This window comes from Camelus dromedarius, chromosome 21 (genome assembly GCF_036321535.1).
Source record: "Camelus dromedarius isolate mCamDro1 chromosome 21, mCamDro1.pat, whole genome shotgun sequence".
NCBI lineage: Eukaryota > Metazoa > Chordata > Mammalia > Artiodactyla > Camelidae > Camelus > Camelus dromedarius.
In genome coordinates, this window is record NC_087456.1 from 23,400,028 (window position 1) to 23,420,135 (window position 20,108).

The following is a 20,108-nucleotide window of genomic DNA, read 5'->3' on the forward strand; positions in this document are numbered from 1 at the left end:
TACTAATAACCAAATTTTTATGAACTATTACTACAAAGGACTTCAGCAAGAGGGGAGATAAAGTTTAGTGATCTTTTAGTAAACATTTTTAGCATAACTGTCTTTGTGACCAGATTATTTTTTTAAAAATCAAGCTTATAAATACCATTGCTCTGTATTCAACTGGTACACACTAAAAATAGGATAATAAATGGAAATACACGTTCTTATAGCATTTCCACAGGAAATGTTCATATTTTTCATGACATTCTAAATCATTTAACAGTTACATATGCTACATCAACTAAAACACAGGTATTCTTTATTGCACATTTCAAAGTTGTAAGGAGGCTCTAGCTTACAAGGTGAATTTTATTTGGGGGGAGTTATTTTTTTAATTGCTTGGCTCAAAAATGTACACTGCCAGGGCAGCTTAGTTCTAAAAACAAACCTTTTTAAAATAAGCTTTTGGATTCTGAAGCCAATGAAATCCTTTACTGTAACGAATAGTGCACAGTCCACTTTCTCTCAGACTAAAATGTCCAAGGTCATAGTTACGGGCTCTGTTTTAAAGCCTGTGAACAGTCCTGGCTGGTGCTTTGCGAGGCAGGTGGGGGCTCATCTCTAGAGCCAGAAGGCGGTAAGTCTCTTGGTGCAGGTGGAAAATCCTGGGGGCCGTGGGCTGGGGGTGGTAATCGGGTACCAGGGATAAAGTACTCTCTTGGGCCAAGAGGGCCTAAAGGTCTAAAAGGTGCGTGTCCTGGTAAAAATTCTCGAGGGTCGAGAGGCAGGTCCCGTTTTCCTGGTGGAATTCCTGGTGCATATTCCCTTAAGCCTAGTGGTGGACGCAAAACAGGACCTGGAAAAATTAAAGTCATGTAAATACATACGAACATATCTAAATGTAGATGATTCCAGGCATGTTCATCTTTAATTTCTCATACCCTTGGAAGTCAGGTGATGGCATCCCCACTCTACAGATGAGGCAAACTAATGCTTAGCAAGTGTGTTACATGCCTAAAGCCAGCCAGCCATGAAGCAACACAGGCAGGATTTAAACATGGCTCTACTGAGCTCGTGGTTTTTTTTTTCCTACTACACAGTTCTGCCATCCATCTCACAAGAGCTTGATTTGTACTTGGAAGTACCATACATCATACTAAGATGATAGATTATGAAATAAAGGCTTCACTGCAACAAAGAAATTTTGATAAGGGAAATTCCATTGTTACACTGTTATTGGTTAAAAATTCATGCAGTGGCTCAGCATGGACCTACACATGCCATCAAAATCAACGTGTCTGCCCTGCTGGGAAAGGCCCTCCAGCCCCACCTAATTAGATTCAGCAACATTCATTAGTAGCCATTAAATTCTACCTTCTCTTTAACACTTCCTTCCCATTTACTCCCAAGGTGGGGAATGATGGTTTAATCTTTGCTCCTTTTCTACTCTGTGACCCAATGCTTATGGTTCCATTATGGTAATGACAAGTTTTATGCTACATAATGTATGTATCTGTGTCCTACAGGACACCTTAAGCTCTCGGAGTTAGGACAGTTAGTTCTGTCCATTACAGAGCACGGGACGTAGCCAGAGATGTTCAAGAAACATGGGCAGAAGCAGTGTTTCTGGCTTTCTAGAACAGCCCCTTTCTCCTTGTCTATAAGAGATACCTACTGCCCATCTCAGCACAGCGAGATTATGCAGCGCCCAAGTATCCGAAGAAACCTGAGGAAAAGTTCAAGTGTGGTCAGCCAGCTTTACCCTTTCACTGCACAGCCCTGCAATAGCAACTGTTAAAATCTTAGCGAGGATTAGAGTGAAAAGATGAATACACTACAAGTCCATTACTACCATTTAATTATCGTACCAAAGGGTGGCGGCAGTGGCCGAGGCCCGAAAGGCCCGCAGAGCTGAGGAGGTGGTCCATATCGAATGGCTGGTGGTAGAGGGCCTCCCACAGGGGGGCTCATGAAGGGCGCCCCTGGAAAAGGAGGGGGCCCTTTTGCAGCCACATTAACCTGAAAAGCAGAAGTAGTGAAAGTTTTGAAATACTTGGTAAGACAGACAAAAGCACCAACACCAGTAAAAGCTAAAACCCAATGAAGCCGATGTCAGGCCCTTGTCCAAAGAGCACACAGTGCGCCCGAACTCTGCCCCGCCCATCTGTTCCCACTGACAGCTCAGGCGGGTAAACAGAATGTCTGAGGAGTGAACAGTTTCACTGTAATCGTATTATTGCTTGCATGTGCAAACAGACAGGAAAGCAGGAGGACTGTCAAAGGCTATCATTAACAGAAGCGATTCCCAAAACCAAACCACACACACTGTAATCTACTTCTAGGGCCCCCCCCCCCGCCCCCATCACAACAGCTCGCCATTTTCATATTAGGAATGGAGAGAACAAAAGGGAATGAAAAACTCATTTTCTACACATGTAATAATAGCTACTATTCAGAGTACCTTCAATTTACTCCCATATGTTATAAGATTTCATCTTGTTTTAAATAAGAGGGAACAGAGGTACAGAGAGTACTAGACAGCCTGCTAACGGTCACACAGCATGGAAGAGGCCGAGCCAGGATTCACTCTCCGTCTGACCCCAGGCCCGTGTTCTGCCACCTGTGCCTACTTCAGAGAAGTCTTGGGTCTTACCCAGGCTGCCCTGGGATAAAAAGAGCTCTCAAGAGATGTGTACTCCCGGCCCCCGCACTGGGACTCAGGGGTACTTCCCGACAGAAACAAGGTTATGTGTCCAAGTTGGCAGGCACAGCTCTAGTACCTACCTTCATTCACCAGCAACGCTGTCCTTCATATTGTGAGATAGTGACTATGTTTTCCTATGACAAATTGGGTTGGAAATTCTAAATAATTAAAATGTGTATTTTGACTTCTACACGGTAAAGCACTAAGGTATGATCACAGGACTCACCGGTGACAGCAGCTACACAAGTCACAAGAACAGACACTTATGTGAACATAATATAAGGCTCCTGCTGGGAACTGGCACAACAGTAATTACAGATTTCCACTACTCAGTGTTTCACTTCCAGCACACATCCTGTTACCAACCTGTAACTTCAGATTATTCAAAATAGGGCTGGCCTGGTCTACCCCTGGAGATATTCTTACACAGCACGCTTCAAACAAATACATAATAATGATGGATGTATGCAATATGGAATGAACTGATTTGCCTCAGAGCACTCAACACTGAAGCACAGAATACCACCTTGGAGTGATGACTTTCCACATTTTATGGTTAATTACAACAGATGCTCTAAACAGATTAGTCACCTAACCAAAACAGGAAAAAGGAGAAAAAAACCAACCAAGCAACCAGTCAGACTTCAGCAACACTTCCAAGTCAATAATAAGATCAGTATTGCCATGCAACTTAAAGCAAAGCAGGTTAGTGTCATGCTCCTCAAATCCTTCCAAAAATACACCAAGTAAAAAGCCCAGTTCAGGTCTCAGCCTCTTAAGTACTTACTGCTACTGGATGCTCAGCGAAAGATGTACTGCTGGGAACTGAAGGGCCTTCAGGCTCGTGAGGAACAGTTGGCTTTTTCAAAAAATAAATGAGATAGTACAGATATAACAGAACTCATGAAAGGGAGATGGATGAGGCAAAAAGAGAGTGGTGTAGAAAAAGCGAAATGTTTCCTGAAATACCTAATTACAACTCAAAACGACTGCAGAATTTACCTTGCCCTCATCCGTCACCTTTGAGGGGGAAGAGCTCCTTGAGCTGCTGTTCATCATGGGAGCTGCACCAGACTCTGGATCTGTGGGAGGCCAGGAACGTGATTTAGACTTATTCTGACTTGTATTCCCTTTGAAGAAGAATACGAAATCCTTCACCCACCTCCTCCACACTTGGAGACCCTTTGATGACACTTAGGTCCCTTACCTGAGGCAGGGGGCTTGTTAGATGCCTCAGACGACCATCGAGGACGAGGCAGAGGCCCGTCCATTGACCCTTGAAAAAGAAATAACAAAGCTCTTGCATGAATTTTTCAGAACAAACCGATTGTGGACAGGTCAGGATTCAACTCTACCCAAAAAGCAAGATTTAAAATGGGTCTCCCCATACATGAGAAGAAATACTTATAATTTATGCACAGACTTAAAGAATTAAAATAAGAACTATCTTGGATTGAAAGAACAGCAATAAAACCCGCACATTAATAGCACTAGTCAGGTGCTTCAAGCTACAGGCTTGATACATTGAATAAACTGATTTTTTTCTATCTATATGTAATTTGACTTTCATATCTTACCAAGCATTACAAACATATTTATGTTTAGAAATAGACAACAGCATTTCATATTATAGTAATGAAAAATAGATGTACACTGCATAAATAAAGTGTTAAGGATACTTTTATAATATTCAAAAGAGAAAAAAATACCAAAAAAAAGAAGCTGTGGTGTATTTATACAATGGAATACTACTCGGCCATAAAAAATAATAAAATAATGCCATCTGCAGCAACATGGATAGACCTGGAGATTGTCATTCTAAGTGAAGTAAGCCAAAAAGAAAAAGAAAAATACCATATGATATCACTTATACATGGAATTAAAAAAAAAAAAAGACAAACTTATTTACAAAACAGAAACAGACTCATAGAAAACAAACTTATGGTTACCAGCAGGAGAAGGAAGTGGGGAAGGATAAAATGGGAGTTCAAGATTTGCAAATACTAATATATATAAAATAGATAAAGTTTATACTGTACAGCACATGGAACTGTATTCAATATCTTGTCATAACTTATGATGAAAAAGAATATGAAAATGAACATACGTATGTTCATGTATGACTGAAGTATTATGCTGTATACCAGAAATTGACACATTTAAACTGACTAGACTTCAATAAAAAAATATATATACAAAAAAAACCACAAAGAAATCCACAGAAGTCTAAAGATAAAGGCTTATACGTCACAGCAAGAAATCTAAAAAGAAACAAACAAAAATAAGTAATATTTATATGTTTACTATATATAAATATGTTTACAGTATTTGTTTTACATACATGTTTATATATGGTAAATAGTATTGTTATAATAATAAATAAGTGCTTTTTGTTCGATCTTGCAGTAGACTACTTATTCATCAAGACAAACTAAGAAATTTTCTTCTCTACACTGGACAGACCCAAATTCTAAAAATGTTGATTGTGTTAGAATTCTCAAAGAGGAAAAAAACTCTGAAACAGCTTCCTGCAAGGTAATATGTCAGTGCTCACCATATTCACTTCGAGGCATCTCTCTTCGACTGAGTGTAGCAGAGAGAGGTCTTGTGGGTGGGTCTGCCGTCGGTGGCGGGGAGCATTCTCCGCCACTCACAGGAGATGGGCCAAAGGAGCCATTCTGGCTCAGAGGACCTGAATACAATGGTGAATTGTCACCACACTGTCAATCGTTTTTTTTCTTAAGTAAACTCTTGAAATTATTTCTAGGGCATCATAAATGTTACACACGTATTACAGAATTAAAAAGTAATTAAACACATTTTTCACCATAAACTAGATTGCTGTCTTTTAAAAAGTGCTCCTTACCTCTCCGCGGAGGGTTTTGTGCACTGGGTCTTCCTGGCATTGGTTTCACAATCACAGGCTCTTCTTGCAGCATCGCCATCTTTTGGGTTAGTTCCAATAATCTTGAATACAGAGAAAGAAGGGACTTAAATGTGAAACAGAAAATCGATTCCTTATTAGATACCACACAGCACAGCCTTAAAAAAAACCCTAAAACACTGAAGACATAAGTTTCAAAATCACATACTTGTGTCTCAAATTGGCAGCTTCTCTTTTCTCTTCAGCTATAGCTCTTTCTGCAGCACGAGCTTTGAGCTATTGGAGAAAAAAAAAAAAACCAAAATAAATTGTGGTAGATTATGCACAAAATAAAGAAGAGAAAAAAAAAAACTTACCCAGTTATCATGAGCTTTCTTCTCATGAGTAGCAATCTGAAAAACACCACATTAAAAAATATACTGAGTGATTTATTATAATCTGTGTTAGCAAAGAATTCTGCAGCTGTAGGACAGTGTAATTATTACCTGGTTTTTAAATGAGCGCTCTGTTTTCTGTAATTCATCCTCCATTTCTTCAATTCTCCGCCTAAGAATTAAACTTGCTTTATCACTTAAAGTACAACTGAATAAAAGTTTAAACAATCTCATCATGTTCCTTTTACTCTAACAACTGTACCATTACAGACTTCATCCATACATATAAAAACATATTTTACGTGGTTATAATGAGTACAACGGGATCAAAGCTAATAATTTTCTTCTTTATTATTTAATAGCTGGAGATTCTGAGTTGATACATTGTAATTTCCTTAACTATTCTTCAATGTGTTCTCAAATAATCTTTTTATAAATATCTTTCTCCATAAGGCTTTTACTTCCTTTAATTATATCCGCAGAAAATTTCCCAGAGCTATGACTACTGGGTCTACCAAATGGCATAATCATTTAAATGGTTTTTAAATACATCACACAGTAAACTGCCTTCTGAAAAGAACTTCTCCAATATGTAAAATCACTCAGAAATGTTGGCATGAGCTAAGTTCTCTACAGTCCTACCAGTTTTGGGTGTAAAGAAATTTTTAACATTTTTTTCCCTTTGTTAACTTAAAATTTTTTTCTTCTCACGTTAATTAAATGTTTTAATCATTTATTTATGCTTCTGTGCTACTTTGTTCTACACAGTGTAAAAACAGGTTTAAAAAAAAAAAAACAACCCAACAGTTTCATCAGCCACTGACATGCTCCTTAGAAGCTGAACTCACTTGTAAGTTTTTACTTCCTCTGCCGCCAAAACTGCCTTTTCATCTGCAGCTGACAGCCGCTGCTCTCTTTCTTGCCGCTCATACTCCTCTTGACTCAATTTCCTAAAATAAAAGTTGTCAAATGAAAGTTTCTCCTTCCTGCCAGCAGTCTGTCTGAATGTCTCTATGCCACCACTCCCCATCCTCTCTACAATGCAGACATACAAAGTCATAGGGAGGAATTCAAACCTGCCATTTAGCGATAAAAAAATCAAACTTTGGCCCGTTGGCAGATCACCTACATTTTCTAACTTCTCATAATTCTCAAGAGTAAATGAAACAAATGGGAAAAACACTACGGGCCCATGGGCACTGTGTGCAAGTTTCCTGTGTCTGAGACGAGGAGAGCTCACTTTATTTTAATGTGGAAAGCCAGGGAGTAATTTCTGCTCTTATTTCTACCATGGAAAGACCTATAGTTACTTCTCTTATTTCTATCTTAGAAGGACTGTTTCTCAATCCAAGACTGGTACCATGATAAAAGCCTTTAAGAACATGTCTTCTAATTGTGCAGTTAACCACAGAACACCTCCACACGTCAGATATGGAACTCCTACTACCTATTGCAATAGAATTGCGACTAAGGAAAGAGAAAAATCCTACAGTTGGCAATGTCTGTTGGACAGAAATCTGAACTGTCCCATGATTAGCATATCATCTACCGGAAACTGACTTTAATCTACTAACCTTCGAGCTCAAAATATCCATCCACTATAACAAAGACTGCAATGGTAGCGCATGTGATAATGGTTTTAAAATTCTATTTTCTTGTTACCTTTGTACTTCTTTACGCACAGTTCTGATTCAAAAGAAACTTGAAACTTAATTTCTATGAATGAGAAGCAAAATTAGAAGAGCTACAGTAAAAAGAGTTAGTAATCAGAGAGAAAAAGGTTTGTGTGTTCTTTTGTACCTGCCCATTTATACTACTCCAGCATGTATCTTATAAATGGCTGTAATATACCTAGTAAGATGCTGAAGATAAAAATATGAACAAAAGTGCTATCCCTGCAGAGTTCACAGTTTAATGTACAAAAGATGCACAGAACAATCCTGACTCTAGCTTAGGAAGAAATGTGAGAAAACTGGGTCTTGAATAAAGATCAGAGAGAATTTTGTTTCCAGGAATGGATGAGTTAGTCTGAGAACAAATAGAACATTGGACAAAAATATAAAGAATGTGCTTGAATGCATCAGAGAGCTAATATTAGCTAATAAGCTAATATATGAGGCCAAGATCCAGTTAAAAAAAGGAAACCTCAGAATTACAAGGAAGTCTGGCATCTCAAGCCACTTCTCCCCTAGGTTTACCAATGTGCTGAAGACAGTGTAGAGATATCAGGAGGCTGAGCAGAGCTTTCAGCAGATTCCTGGGTTCACAGAAAAACAAAGTGGAGTTCAGGGCTGCCAATGAGGGGGACCCCAGTAAAAACCCTGGGCCTTAAGTTGAGACTAGAAAGAGCGATGCACTCAGAATACCAAACAGGCAATGCAGTGTCCTTTGAAGGAACTAAGCCATTTCTGAATGATTTAAATTGCTAACTGGATTAAAGTAATGATCACCTGCTAGAAATAAACTCAAATCTTTTCTGTATGAAAATAACATCATCCTAGGCTTCCAAGTTCCTCTACAATGTTTGGCACTCAATCAAAACTGATCAGGCACCCCATGAGACACTGTGATTAAAATCTATACGACAAGAGAAATGACCCACCAAGGGGTCATATAATGGAATAATCACACAGACTTTAAAATAGCTGTGCCTTATATATTCATGAAAGTAAAAGTCAAGATTTTGAATTTCAGCAAAGGATTAGAAACTGTAAAACTGAAACACAGTAACTGAAATTAAGAACTCAGTGAATGATTTTAGTAGCAGATTTGATAACTGAAGTGAGATTTTAGCACACTGGAAGCCAGGTCAGAAAAAAAAAGCATCCAGAATGAAGCAAATAAAGGTAAGAATGAAGGAAACATAGGGGAAATAATAAAAAAAGGTTTAAATGGAATCTCAGAGAAAGAGAGAATGAAGCAGCATCAATATACAAAGAATGACCCCAAAATTCAGGAGGTGCTGATAAACTCAAACAGCACAAATGCAAAAAAGGGGAGGGGAAGGAGAAGACAAACAAAAACCCCAAACACTCACATTCAGTTATTTCTGTAGAGAAGAAAACTTAAAATGAACTACAAAAGCGTATCCTTCAAAAGATACCTAACTCCAAATTTGAGATGTATATTTCAAAGATTAATTTCAAAGTATACACATCAAATAGCTATTTCTATATTCAAAACTCCCAACATCCTTGCCACAATTCCATTATATGTTTAGTCTGAATATCTGACTACATTAAGTCCAAAATTTATGATGCTATCAATATCTAGATACTCCTTTTGAAGTGTTTACTCTGTTAAGAAATCAAATCATACAAATCACTCAGGACTTCTAAAGGCCATATTAAGAACCAGTAGAACAAATGCAAGACAAGAAAGAATGACGTAACTGACAAAAACGAAAGAAAAGTGGAATAGGCGGTGGAGCCATGGAAGCGGCAGCACCGTCAACAGAAGCACTTCTAGAGCAGCAACTGTTGGTACCAATGACTACTATCCCTCACATAAATTACAGGCAGCAATTTCTGACAACTGGTTAACATGGGAAAAAAATGCAAGTTATGCAAAACAAGGCAGAAAGGAAGAAAGACAAATCTATATTGATTACAGACGGAAAAAACTATAAACAATCTTTAAAAAAGACAAACGTGTCTACAGTAGTACAGACATTTAGTTAGACGGCTATACTGTTAACAATGAACCATGGAAATCCTACTTTTGCAGAGCCATCTCCTTCTGCTGATAGAGCTCATTCAGAATCTCCACTTTCTGCCGCAGGGTTTTGCACTCATCTTCCAGCTCGGCTTTGGCAGACTGCAGTGAATTGCGATCCTCTTCTAATTTCTTTATCTGGTCTGTAAGGGATAAAACACATGAGCTTCATGTGTGTGTGCACAAGAATCTGAGAACTTGTTGAGGGGGCAGGGCCAAGAGAGGTGAGAAACATGGAAACAGGAAAGCATTCTTTATCTTTCCAAAGGCAATTTCTTTTCAAGAAACTACCTACCTTCCAGGTTACACTTAGTGGACATCGAGGCTCTAAGCTTAAACTGTAAAAGTTTTAGATCCTCTTCAACTACCGATATTGCAGTTTGTGTCTAAAAATTGCAGAAGAGAGAAGTATTCTTAAAAGTGAGGCACAGTAAGAATTCACAGGCACTTACGGTACTCTATAAAAAGGATTATACCCGAGAAATGTCCATCATCTGCTTAATCTGATTTTTCACCTTCTCACTCCGGTCACCTAAAAAATGAAAGGATTTCATTGTTTCCTCGTCTCTTGCTATTCAACTATATTTTCTTAATTTCCCCCAAACTAAACAATTATCATGTTCAAAGATTCAAAGAAAAAACAAACTAACCAAAAGAACTGACTAAGCTACTTGGCTTTTAAGAGAATTGCAAATTTAGATGACAAAATGAATTCCCGGTTTGGACAATAAAAATGTCAACCATGCTTTTCTTGAGCACGATGGAATATGTGAGGTAAAGCTCTTTCTTCTCTCTCAGATCCTTTCTACCTGCTCCCAGTCAAGTATCACATCTAGAAAGATTCATTCTTCTGTGCTCCCCTTGAACGTGCAACCAGGTGTGGTTGAAAACACCCTATTTGTGAGCATTATCCAATTTAGGATGCAGTGTCTAGAAACATTTCCCTCCTCAGTAAACACTGTTCCCTTGAGCCTCCAGTCTCACTGCCTAGTTAGTTTATGGCTCCCACCACCTCAGCACTGTTAAAACTGGTGTGGCCCTCAAAACCAGAGCTGCACTGATGATGAGCATGAAGCTACGAAGTAAGTTTCTCCCACTGAATAGTGCCCCGTCCTCAGAGGCGTGAGACAGGGCTTCCGCTGCTCCGGCTCCAGTGCACACACCTCGCCCTCAATGGAACGGGAAAGCCACGTCAGGGCTCACTGCGTGCCCACTGCTATACCACAACCCAGCAGCCCACCTCTGCCCAATGCACACAGAAGTGTACAGTCGTCCCTCGGTATCCACAGGAGACTGGTTCCACGACTCCCTCCCCAACCCCCGTCTGCAGGAAACCAAAATCCAGATGCTCAAGTCCGTTACAGAGAATGGCAAAGCATCTGCATATAACCTACACACACCCTCCCACATACTTCATCTCCAGCTTACTTACAATACCTCATACAGTGCAAATGCTATGTAAGCAGTTGAACTTTCTGGACTTTTTTTCCCCATATATTTTTGATATGTAACTGTTTGAATCCACAGACGTGAACCCATAGATTCGGACGGTCAACTGTACAAATCCAGTGATAGGTGTCTACAACTCTAACCCTTAAGAGGAAATTCAGTCAGCTAAAAGCAGTTGCAGTGTACAAAAAGACATGGCAAAAAAGAGGTCCAACCTCCCTGAAACCAATCTTACCTCCCACTTCTCCATTTGCTAATTCATCTGATTCATTTCCTCCTTTATTTTGACCCTCAGACTCAGATTCACAATCTAACCGATTCAACTGCGTAATGCAGTTACTCAAAGCCTAGAAAAGAAGCAAAAGGACATTAGAAAGAGCCTCTCAATTTGAATTAAGTAGATTTCACGAGAATTCATGAGACTTAAGCATGTATTCAAGAGAACGAACTCACGTTAATATTATCATCTTTGTGAGTAAGAGCTAATTCCAGATCTTTTTGTGACTTCTCAAATGATTTGATTTGTTCACTGAGCTCAGCATGTGATTTACTCCAGTCTTTGATTTCTTGTTGTAACTGAAAAGTTAAAACAGGTGAGTTTCCAAGTGTTACGTTTTGCACTAGAGACATTAGCATGCTTATGAGACAGAATGAGACAGGAAAGGAGAGCCATGTTCCTCTCTGGCCTGTCACTATGGGCTACGGCCTTGGTTAAGGGAAAGGGGAGAGGGGCTCCAGCCCTCAGCACTGCAGTGAGAACATAAGAGCTATCAAGGAAGTTGAGCCAGTGTATTGCCTCCATCAGAAAATTACAGCCACTTCAAATAATTCACTTCCAGTAGGAATAGAAGGGCACATCTCACTGCCTACCAAGTCCAGACTCCAGATCATGCAACCCTTACTTGGTCAGAGAAGCAGTAATTGTTCAAAAGAAGGTAATAAATACCTAATTCTTTTGTCAAGGAAGCAAATCCATTGCCCTCTTTAAGCTATTTAAGCTAATAACTGGTTGGTTCTGGACAAGGAAAAAAAAACTAAGAACACCCTGAGAACTACAAGGAATTGTACAGACGACCAGAAAATCCAGGGCAGATGGAGAATGTCTACATGCACACAATGTGGGAAGCACAGTTTAAATTGTGCCTTCTAAAAAGAGAATCCTGAAATACACACTTCATTTCCTTAAAAACAGATCTGAGAAAAGATATTCAAGCGGTAATGATATTTGGCTTTCTAGTGTACACAGTCTATGATGTTAACTTTCCTTTACCTGCTCTTTCTTCTTCTTAAGTCTAGCATTTTCTTCCTGAACCCGATGGCATTCAGACTTCACCTTCTCTTCACTAAGTTTAGCTTCATTAAGGGCAATCTGAACCTAATGCAAAACACTCCTATTAGTGCAGAAATATCAAAGAAAAACCCCAAAAAGTTACACTTTCCCAATCAGACATCACATAGCTCTCATTTTTTGCATTTTCTAGCTCACATCAATGTTTTTGCTCCTCAACAAAACTAAGACGTCACATTTGTATCTTGCAGGAATGGTAGACATCTTTACCTCTGAAAATTCTGAGGCATTCATTGAAATAACATCCTTTAACTTCTCTATAGATTTCTTGTTTTCTGATATCTGCCATGGGGAAAAAGAACACAAAAATGTATTAAGATTTCAGGAGAAACACCGGGATATATGATAAACAAAAGGAACATTAAACAAAACACATCACAGAGCCATCCCCCAGGTAATCAGGTAAAAGCAGATGATCTAGTTTTGGCCTAGAGAGAAGTCAAGAATTAACGACACAAGGAAAGAAAATAGTTTAAGGCACAAATATTTCATCCATCTCCAACTTCCCTAATTATGAGATAACGTGGTAACTGACCAAACAAAAAGCTCAAAGCAAATTAAAAAAAAAAATCAAGTAAACCAGTTCAAATCAATGATTCTTCCTAGTGGTAGAGAAAAAAATCTCCAAGATCACTTAAAAATTCTCTTGCTAGACTAAAAATGGTTGGACTTGAGGGAGAAGAGCCACATCTAACACATGGAATTCCAAAAATATATGAAGATATTCTGCCTTCTCAAGGAGATGGAGCATAACTCTTCACTCTTTAGCTATGGGTTGTGCATAGTAACTACCTTCCACGGAGTACAGTATGCAAAGGCTGCGAAAAGGGTAACTTTATATAAACCTGGCAAATACTACTTCAGCCAGGTGATCAAGCTTACCCAGGCGTGCAATACGGGGGAACCCTTTCTACCATCTTTGCAACTTTTGTGTAATTCGAAAACTCTTCTGGCATTTAAAGTTTATTTTTTTAAAAGAGAATCATGCAAAATAAATCAAAACAAAGTACTAGACCAAAGAGGCAACTATTTCGTAGTTGCTCTACATGTTTCAGAGGGCAGGGCCAAGCAATGTGAAAATTACCCAGGGCTGAGAACAAAAATACTTCTGAGGCCCATAAAAATAGCTTGGGGTATCAGCATTTAAAATTTCCCCCAAATTCACAGAAGTAGGTCTGACTTCCTTGACTCCCAATATTACTCTAGTTACAGCATGAGAAAACGCAGAGTTCAACTCACCCAATCTACAAAATAGTCTGAAAGCCAAATGACAGCAATGCTTAACAGCAAAACTCTTACCAAGTCCTCATTCTTGGCATTCTGTTCTCTCTCAGATTCTAACATAGCACGCAGACTTTTAGCTGTGTCATCCAGAATTTCATTAGTCTCTTCAAGAGACTTGATTTTATCCTACAAAAAAAAGGTATTAATAAAAGTTACTCATTATTTTCCTTTTGTTTTTAAAATGTAATCTCAAAAAGAGAAGGGATTTTTTACCTTAAATTTAATTGCTTCATCAGAGAGAATCATGTTTTGTTTCTTGGTTTCTTGAGCATGTTTCTTTGATTCCTTGATCTATATAAAATAAAGCATTCAGAATTTAGAAATATAAATTAGAGTGCCATCAAAACTTATCTCCAAGTAGGAGATCCCTCAGAGGAGACAACAGTACTTGACATATATAACAATTGCTTCATACATGGGTGGCTTTTAGGAAATACTGAAATTTAAAAATACGGTTTAAAAATGCCGTAATAACTAAACTATAAGACAGGAGGAAATAATTCAAGCTGGAACTATAGGTGAAAAACTAAAAGAATAATTAATACCTTCTGTTCATAATTTGACAATTTTTGAACAAGTTCTGCATTTTCTTTCATGATATTCTTCACTTTCTCAGAAATCTGCTGTTCAGTGACTAAAAAGGGGGGAGAGGAAATTCATAAAATTATTTGGATCACTAAAAGCTGAATTACCCAATGTATCGGCACCATGAGGGAAATGCACTTAGCATAACTATTATGCCTTTAAAAAGCAATCTGTAATTAGTGGCAAAAAGGATATAAAATATTAAAATTTAAGAAAATATATAAGAACCTGTATGTAAATGAATTTCCAATTTAAATTCATTTCAAAGATAGGAAATACAATGAAATGCTTTAGCTTGGTATCTTTTCCCTTCATGGGCACCTTTCTTCTCAGAAAATACGATCACTTCAAATATATGTCACTTGTAAACAGAAACAAACAGAAAATTCAAGCTACTGACTTACATCCCTATTCCTTAAATTACCTAATTACATAAATTTTACTGTATTGAATAAAACATTAGCATAGGTGCCCTGTTCACAGGTAATAAATTACACTGATCAACATTCGAAGTCAATCTGCCCAAAACCAATCCTCTTCTCCCTGCTCCCACAATTTGTTCCACCTCATCTCCCATCTCATTTGCTAGCATCACCATCAATTCTAGCAAGCTAGGGTTAGTGAAATGTTCAGGAGTTAATAAGTCAATCAGACATCAGAAGTCACTGCATCCACTTTTAGGTTACCAAAAACTCGCATCAAACACCAATGCCAAGGGAATAGTACAAATAACAAAGCAAGCCTAAGTATTTACCTTGATATGATCTATCCTTTACCTACAAGAGAGAAAAATAAAATTAAATTTGATGTCAAGACACCTTATTAATAGAAATATTATAGTTCTTAGCACAGCGGTCAAATCATAACCAAATGAGAATTTAATAATGGTTTGGTTCAGCATAAGGATCCACAGGATTAAAGAATAAGAAAAGGCCTAAAAGCATTTCAAGTTTAATTGGTAGTGATACTTCATTAATAGTTTCTGACAGATAAAAGCACTAAGGTAAATATCTTATTTTTGCAACTAAAGACACATTCATGTATCTTAAATGAGCACCAATCTTATTAAAAGGGCATTTAACTTTCATAACGGAAAGGGATTATAACATATTTGAAAGTTGTTAAGAGAATAGATCTTAAAAGTTCTCATCACAAAAGAAAAAAAATCTTGTAACTATGTACTGGTGATGGATGTTAACTAGATTTACTGTGACAATCATTTTGCAATACATACACACACACACACACACAGATATCAAATCATTATGTTGTACAGCTGAAATTAATGTTACTCGTCAATTATACCTCAATTTAAAAAAAGAAAACACATATTTTATATTAATAATCTTATTAATATTCTAATAGTCCATTTACCTGAAATCATTTATTTGACAACCCCAAATAGCCAGAATGAGAACTAGAAACAATGATAATTGAAAAGGACTCTGAGGAAACATAATCAAAGGCATAATCATTGTACTAACGTATGCCTCTTTCATCAGAAAACGTCTCAGAAACCCTATTTCAAAGTTGGCTATTGGGTGAATTTAGAAACCTAATCAACTAAGTCATCTGATTTTTCCCAAATTCCTAAAAATAGTGGTCATAAATCTAAAAGGGAAAAGAAGACTGCTAAAGGAAATACACAAGCAACAAGAGAAACAACAGCTAACATCTAAATCATCTCCTAAAAACAGCACTAATAACAGGATAATAAAATCTAAGCAGTACTCAGTTTTTTTAAAAAGTGTTACTAAATGTCTCTGTAATCCAGAACTTATTTCCCTTGTCAAATGTCATAAATGGTAATGAGATACTCAGACCAGTCCACAAATTATTCAGACATCCCAGTATTATTACAGTATCTAACACCATTTTAAATGATGCTGTTACAGAAACATACTTTCAGACTTCCAACACAGAAAGAAATGACAATTCCTCTAGTGCCTCAGCCTTGCTAATCAGAGAGTAAGCTTCTTTTACCCTCCTTTCACCCAAATCAACAGGCAAGAGAAATCAGGAAGAAGCAAGGAGGAGGCAATGAGAGTAGGGACCAAGGTCCCAAATGTTGTGGCTGCGGGAAAGCAGTTAGAACGTAAAGCCTACATAACCTTGTAAAAATCTAACTGTGTCAGGGATTTTGAGATGGGAGAAATAAGAGCGGGAAATGGAAAGGTTTTCACTTTTTCCCCTTCTGTTCACCCTTCTATTTTTTTTTTTCCTTGTATCTGAAGAAAAGCCTCATGAGGTTATAGGAGTCTTCACAAGAATCCAGGCGAAAGATCCTTCTTTTTAAGTGATGTTACAATCACTTGTTTAAGGAGAGAAAGCTTATTAATGATACATCTGATAAAGTTAAAAATCAGAATATTCAATTTAAAAAAGGTATGTATCCAATGATTCTGGCCACTTTAACTGTTAAGCTTCAACAGAAGCTGAAAGTTTTTCATCTGCAAAGCTCATTTACACGGAATAATTTTCTTCCCCCAATTGTTAACTATGAAGTGCAATCCTCAGTATGTTTATGTATGAGAATCCATACATACATAAGCATGAAAGACAACTTATGCACAGTAAAAGACTCTAAAGAATAAAAATTTTGATAGTGTGTCTTTGGACACTACGTAATCTGAATTTCCAAATAAAAGGAAATTTTCTGAACACAATAGTACATGATCAAATTAGAAAATCTGTGAAACACACACACACATACATATATATATATATATGTGTGTTTATATGCATATATTAAAAAAAAGACTGAAAAATTACCTCTCGAGAAGTACTTTTACCATTTTGTTGTCTTTCCCGGCAGCATTTCTCCTATATGTGTATATACATTTATATAATACACAATTTATCTACAAAGTCTTGGTTTCCACTTTTCTCCACTTAATACTAAATTGTGAGCATTTTCTGTGCCCCAATGTCTTTGGAATACATGAATTTTAAGAGCTGCCTCATATCCCATTACGTGGATGTACAATAATTTAACAATTCCCTACTGTGGATCATTTAGGTTTTCCCAGATTTTCCCTCTAGTAAACACTTCCATTTTTAACACCCTATACAATAATCTTTAACGCATGATTGGTTATTTCTTTAGGATAGATTAGTAGACATGGTATTATATTATATAAAAGGAAATGAATGTTTTTAAGACTTCTGATTTAGAAACTGAAATTTTCCCGTCGAGATTATACACGTCTCGTTCACCTAAGTCTTTACCAACAAAGATTACACAGAATTATTTTACGATGATAGCTTGGATTATAAGCTTTAATTTGTGTTCACGTTAGCAACTAAAAAAGAAACAAAAGGGCCAGCGATCATAAAATGTTTCTGTATTTTTTTTTAAATATTTCTGTATTTATGAATCTAAAGGTATAAGTTAATTTAATTTACTCACAACAAGGACAGTTCTCCAGAAGAAAATGGCAAATGAAACAATTCCTAAGAAGGCAGTGATAAGTACAGGCTTCCACGGCAGTCCATAAAAATCAGGCCCAGGCTGAACATCATCAGGCAACGTAGCAACTAGCTGAAATAGAGATATCAGAAATAGTGGGAAACCTGAAAGAAATCTACAACAAAGCCTTAGTCACAAAGAATCATACACACAAACCTAAATCAATCTCCATTAGATAACTATCCCCTCAAAGTTCTTCAACAGTTTCCACTGCTTCAATAAACAGAGGATACTAGCAGCTTCATAGCTCTTGTTTGGCTTGGAGTGTTTTTAAACATTATGAATCTCAATGCCTTTAAGCTGAGCATGTATTTTCATTTTGCAGTAAGTAGGTCTTACCACATCATGTTCATACACATCTAGAATCCCTCTGGATCATATTTTTCTTAGTTGATTTTTATGAGTTAGCACATTACATAAAACAAAAAAACTGAAACATTCTATAGAAGTTTTTTGGCTCCAAATGTGATAATGGACAACACAATCAGTTTTTCCTCTAAGATCTGAAATTTTAATTGTTTTCTACTTAAAGACAAACACTGAGAAAGTTCAAACAGTTCCCGGCAACTTGTCTAGACAGACTTCTCTGAATTTAACTGTCTTCTATAAACTCAATGCTTTCATTGTACATGTTTTCTCTAAGACAGTGCATCAAACACCTGCCTGTTTCTACGCAGTTTTCACTGCCCCAGCCGCCAACAGCGCCGAGTCAAGTGAAAAGGACTCGCAGGGACGTGACGCTCACTTGGTTTGACCGTGACTATCAAAAAGTAACACAGTGCCTGGCACATCGTAAGTACTCAAAAAATGAACACACGACAAAATCTTCTCAGATACACTCCCACTATCTCCTTAAAACAGCACCAAAACGTCCTGCCCGCCTGACGCGCTCTATTTCTCCGTCGCCCCGTCAGTAGGGAACACCCACTCCGCTCAGAACTCGTCTACCCTCCTCCCAGAGCTGGGGGTGGGGGAACGTCACCTCCAGGAGCTTGGCTATAAGGGCCGCGTAGAGCACCGACAGGGGTCCCAGAAGCTCCAGGTCCCCCGGGGAAGGGGTGACACAAGGCACAGTGGCAGGCACTGAGTCCATCGCGAGGGGCCACCGGAGCAGAGGCGACGCTTCCCCGTGGGATGGCACCGGACCCCTTCTCTGTCAACGTTTCCTCTTTCGGAAGGGACCCGGCGGCTCAGGGGGCGGAAACTGAGACTGAACTTCGCCTTCCCCCGCCGCTGGCACTTTCGCCCTACGCAGCCTGTGAAACACGTCATCAGACGCGGCCGCCGGGCGGAAGTACACGTGCCTACAAGCGCCTGGGCTGCGGTGGGCGGGGCCTCAGCGGAAAAAACCAACAGCCGAGCGGGGCGGGGGCGAGACCTGCGCGGAAGAAACCAAGTAACGGGAAGCCGAGATGAAAGGGTTCACCAGCGGCAGGAGCTGGGAAAGTGGGATTCGAAGGCCCGGGAGCTTCGAGAATGGGCGGGGGCGGGGGGAAAGCCGGCCACTCAAAGCTTTCCAGAGCTGGACCCTTTTGTCACCACGTGCTGAGACACCTGGCACCTGCCCTAAATGCCCAGAAGAGAGGAGAAGCCGCTCCCGCAGAAGGACCACCCTTCGCCTCGGCCACAGTCTCCACGTTCCCTCCCGGGCCTCTCCAGCGCCCCCGCTTACTTTCTCCCTTCCTGGCGTCCAGACGTCCACACTGTCCTACATTCTTGCTGATGCCCCTTTAAAAAGTCTAATTCTAGGGCATCTAGCATTACCACACCTATGCCAAAAGAATCAGTTCTGGGTCCTGCATTTTATGGTTATGACTTGTGGGAAAGAACAAGAAATAACCTGGAAATCACTTCAAAAGTTGAGGAAACTGGGCCGTTTAGCCTGGGGAAAAAAAACAAAGTTTGCAGGTCTTTAAAGGTATGTCTACAAGTTGAATATAAAGTCAATTCAGAAGAACAGTCAAGCAGGGAAAGCCTGAAAAAGAGCAACTGGGTAGGGGGCGCGGAGGGAGGTTAAGGCTCTGTAATTCACAGTATGGTACTCACCCAAGAATACAGACCAGGGAACGTAATAGAAAATCTAGAAATAGACCCAACTGCTTTGGCAATTTAAGGTACAGTAAAAGTCAGCTCGAGGAAAAACTGACTTTTAAATAAGTGGTGTTGGCTTAACTAGATAACCAAATGGAAAATGATAAAAATTGGACCTTTTTTCACTGTTCACAAGGATGAATTCCAAATGGATTAGACACCTGAATGTAAAAAAAGAACAAACAAGTACTAGAAAAAATACGGCTGAATTTCCTGATGTCTTA

General features: G+C 38.7%; 1 protein-coding gene across 4 annotated transcripts in view; it reads right to left on the minus strand.

Moving 5' to 3' along the window:
• MIA3 (MIA SH3 domain ER export factor 3) overlaps positions 1 to 20,108 on the minus strand; it is a 46,842-nt gene continuing 26,734 nt past the window's right edge. Inside the window, exons 1-24 of one of the 4 annotated variants that reach the window (XM_031438418.2) lie at positions 18,776 to 19,034; positions 17,734 to 17,865; positions 15,079 to 15,100; positions 14,285 to 14,373; positions 13,953 to 14,030; positions 13,755 to 13,865; positions 12,666 to 12,737; positions 12,378 to 12,482; positions 11,561 to 11,683; positions 11,343 to 11,454; positions 10,135 to 10,190; positions 9,954 to 10,044; positions 9,663 to 9,801; positions 6,793 to 6,894; positions 6,056 to 6,116; positions 5,927 to 5,962; positions 5,779 to 5,846; positions 5,553 to 5,653; positions 5,241 to 5,378; positions 3,894 to 3,962; positions 3,689 to 3,768; positions 3,474 to 3,545; positions 1,851 to 2,001; positions 1 to 838 (exon numbers count right to left, since the gene is read on the minus strand). In XM_031438418.2, coding sequence (XP_031294278.2) covers positions 534 to 838; positions 1,851 to 2,001; positions 3,474 to 3,545; positions 3,689 to 3,768; positions 3,894 to 3,962; positions 5,241 to 5,378; positions 5,553 to 5,653; positions 5,779 to 5,846; positions 5,927 to 5,962; positions 6,056 to 6,116; positions 6,793 to 6,894; positions 9,663 to 9,801; positions 9,954 to 10,044; positions 10,135 to 10,190; positions 11,343 to 11,454; positions 11,561 to 11,683; positions 12,378 to 12,482; positions 12,666 to 12,737; positions 13,755 to 13,865; positions 13,953 to 14,030; positions 14,285 to 14,373; positions 15,079 to 15,100; positions 17,734 to 17,865; positions 18,776 to 18,886 — 2,424 coding nt within the window. In that variant the 5' untranslated portion in view covers positions 18,887 to 19,034 and the 3' untranslated portion in view covers positions 1 to 533. Of the gene's footprint in view, positions 839 to 1,850; positions 2,002 to 3,473; positions 3,546 to 3,688; positions 3,769 to 3,893; positions 3,963 to 5,240; positions 5,379 to 5,552; positions 5,654 to 5,778; positions 5,847 to 5,926; positions 5,963 to 6,055; positions 6,117 to 6,792; positions 6,895 to 9,662; positions 9,802 to 9,953; positions 10,045 to 10,134; positions 10,191 to 11,342; positions 11,455 to 11,560; positions 11,684 to 12,377; positions 12,483 to 12,665; positions 12,738 to 13,754; positions 13,866 to 13,952; positions 14,031 to 14,284; positions 14,374 to 15,078; positions 15,101 to 17,733; positions 17,866 to 18,775; positions 19,035 to 20,108 lie in introns of those variants that run through there. The other 3 variants (XM_031438415.2, XM_031438419.2, XM_031438416.2) reach the window with 3 other exon arrangements.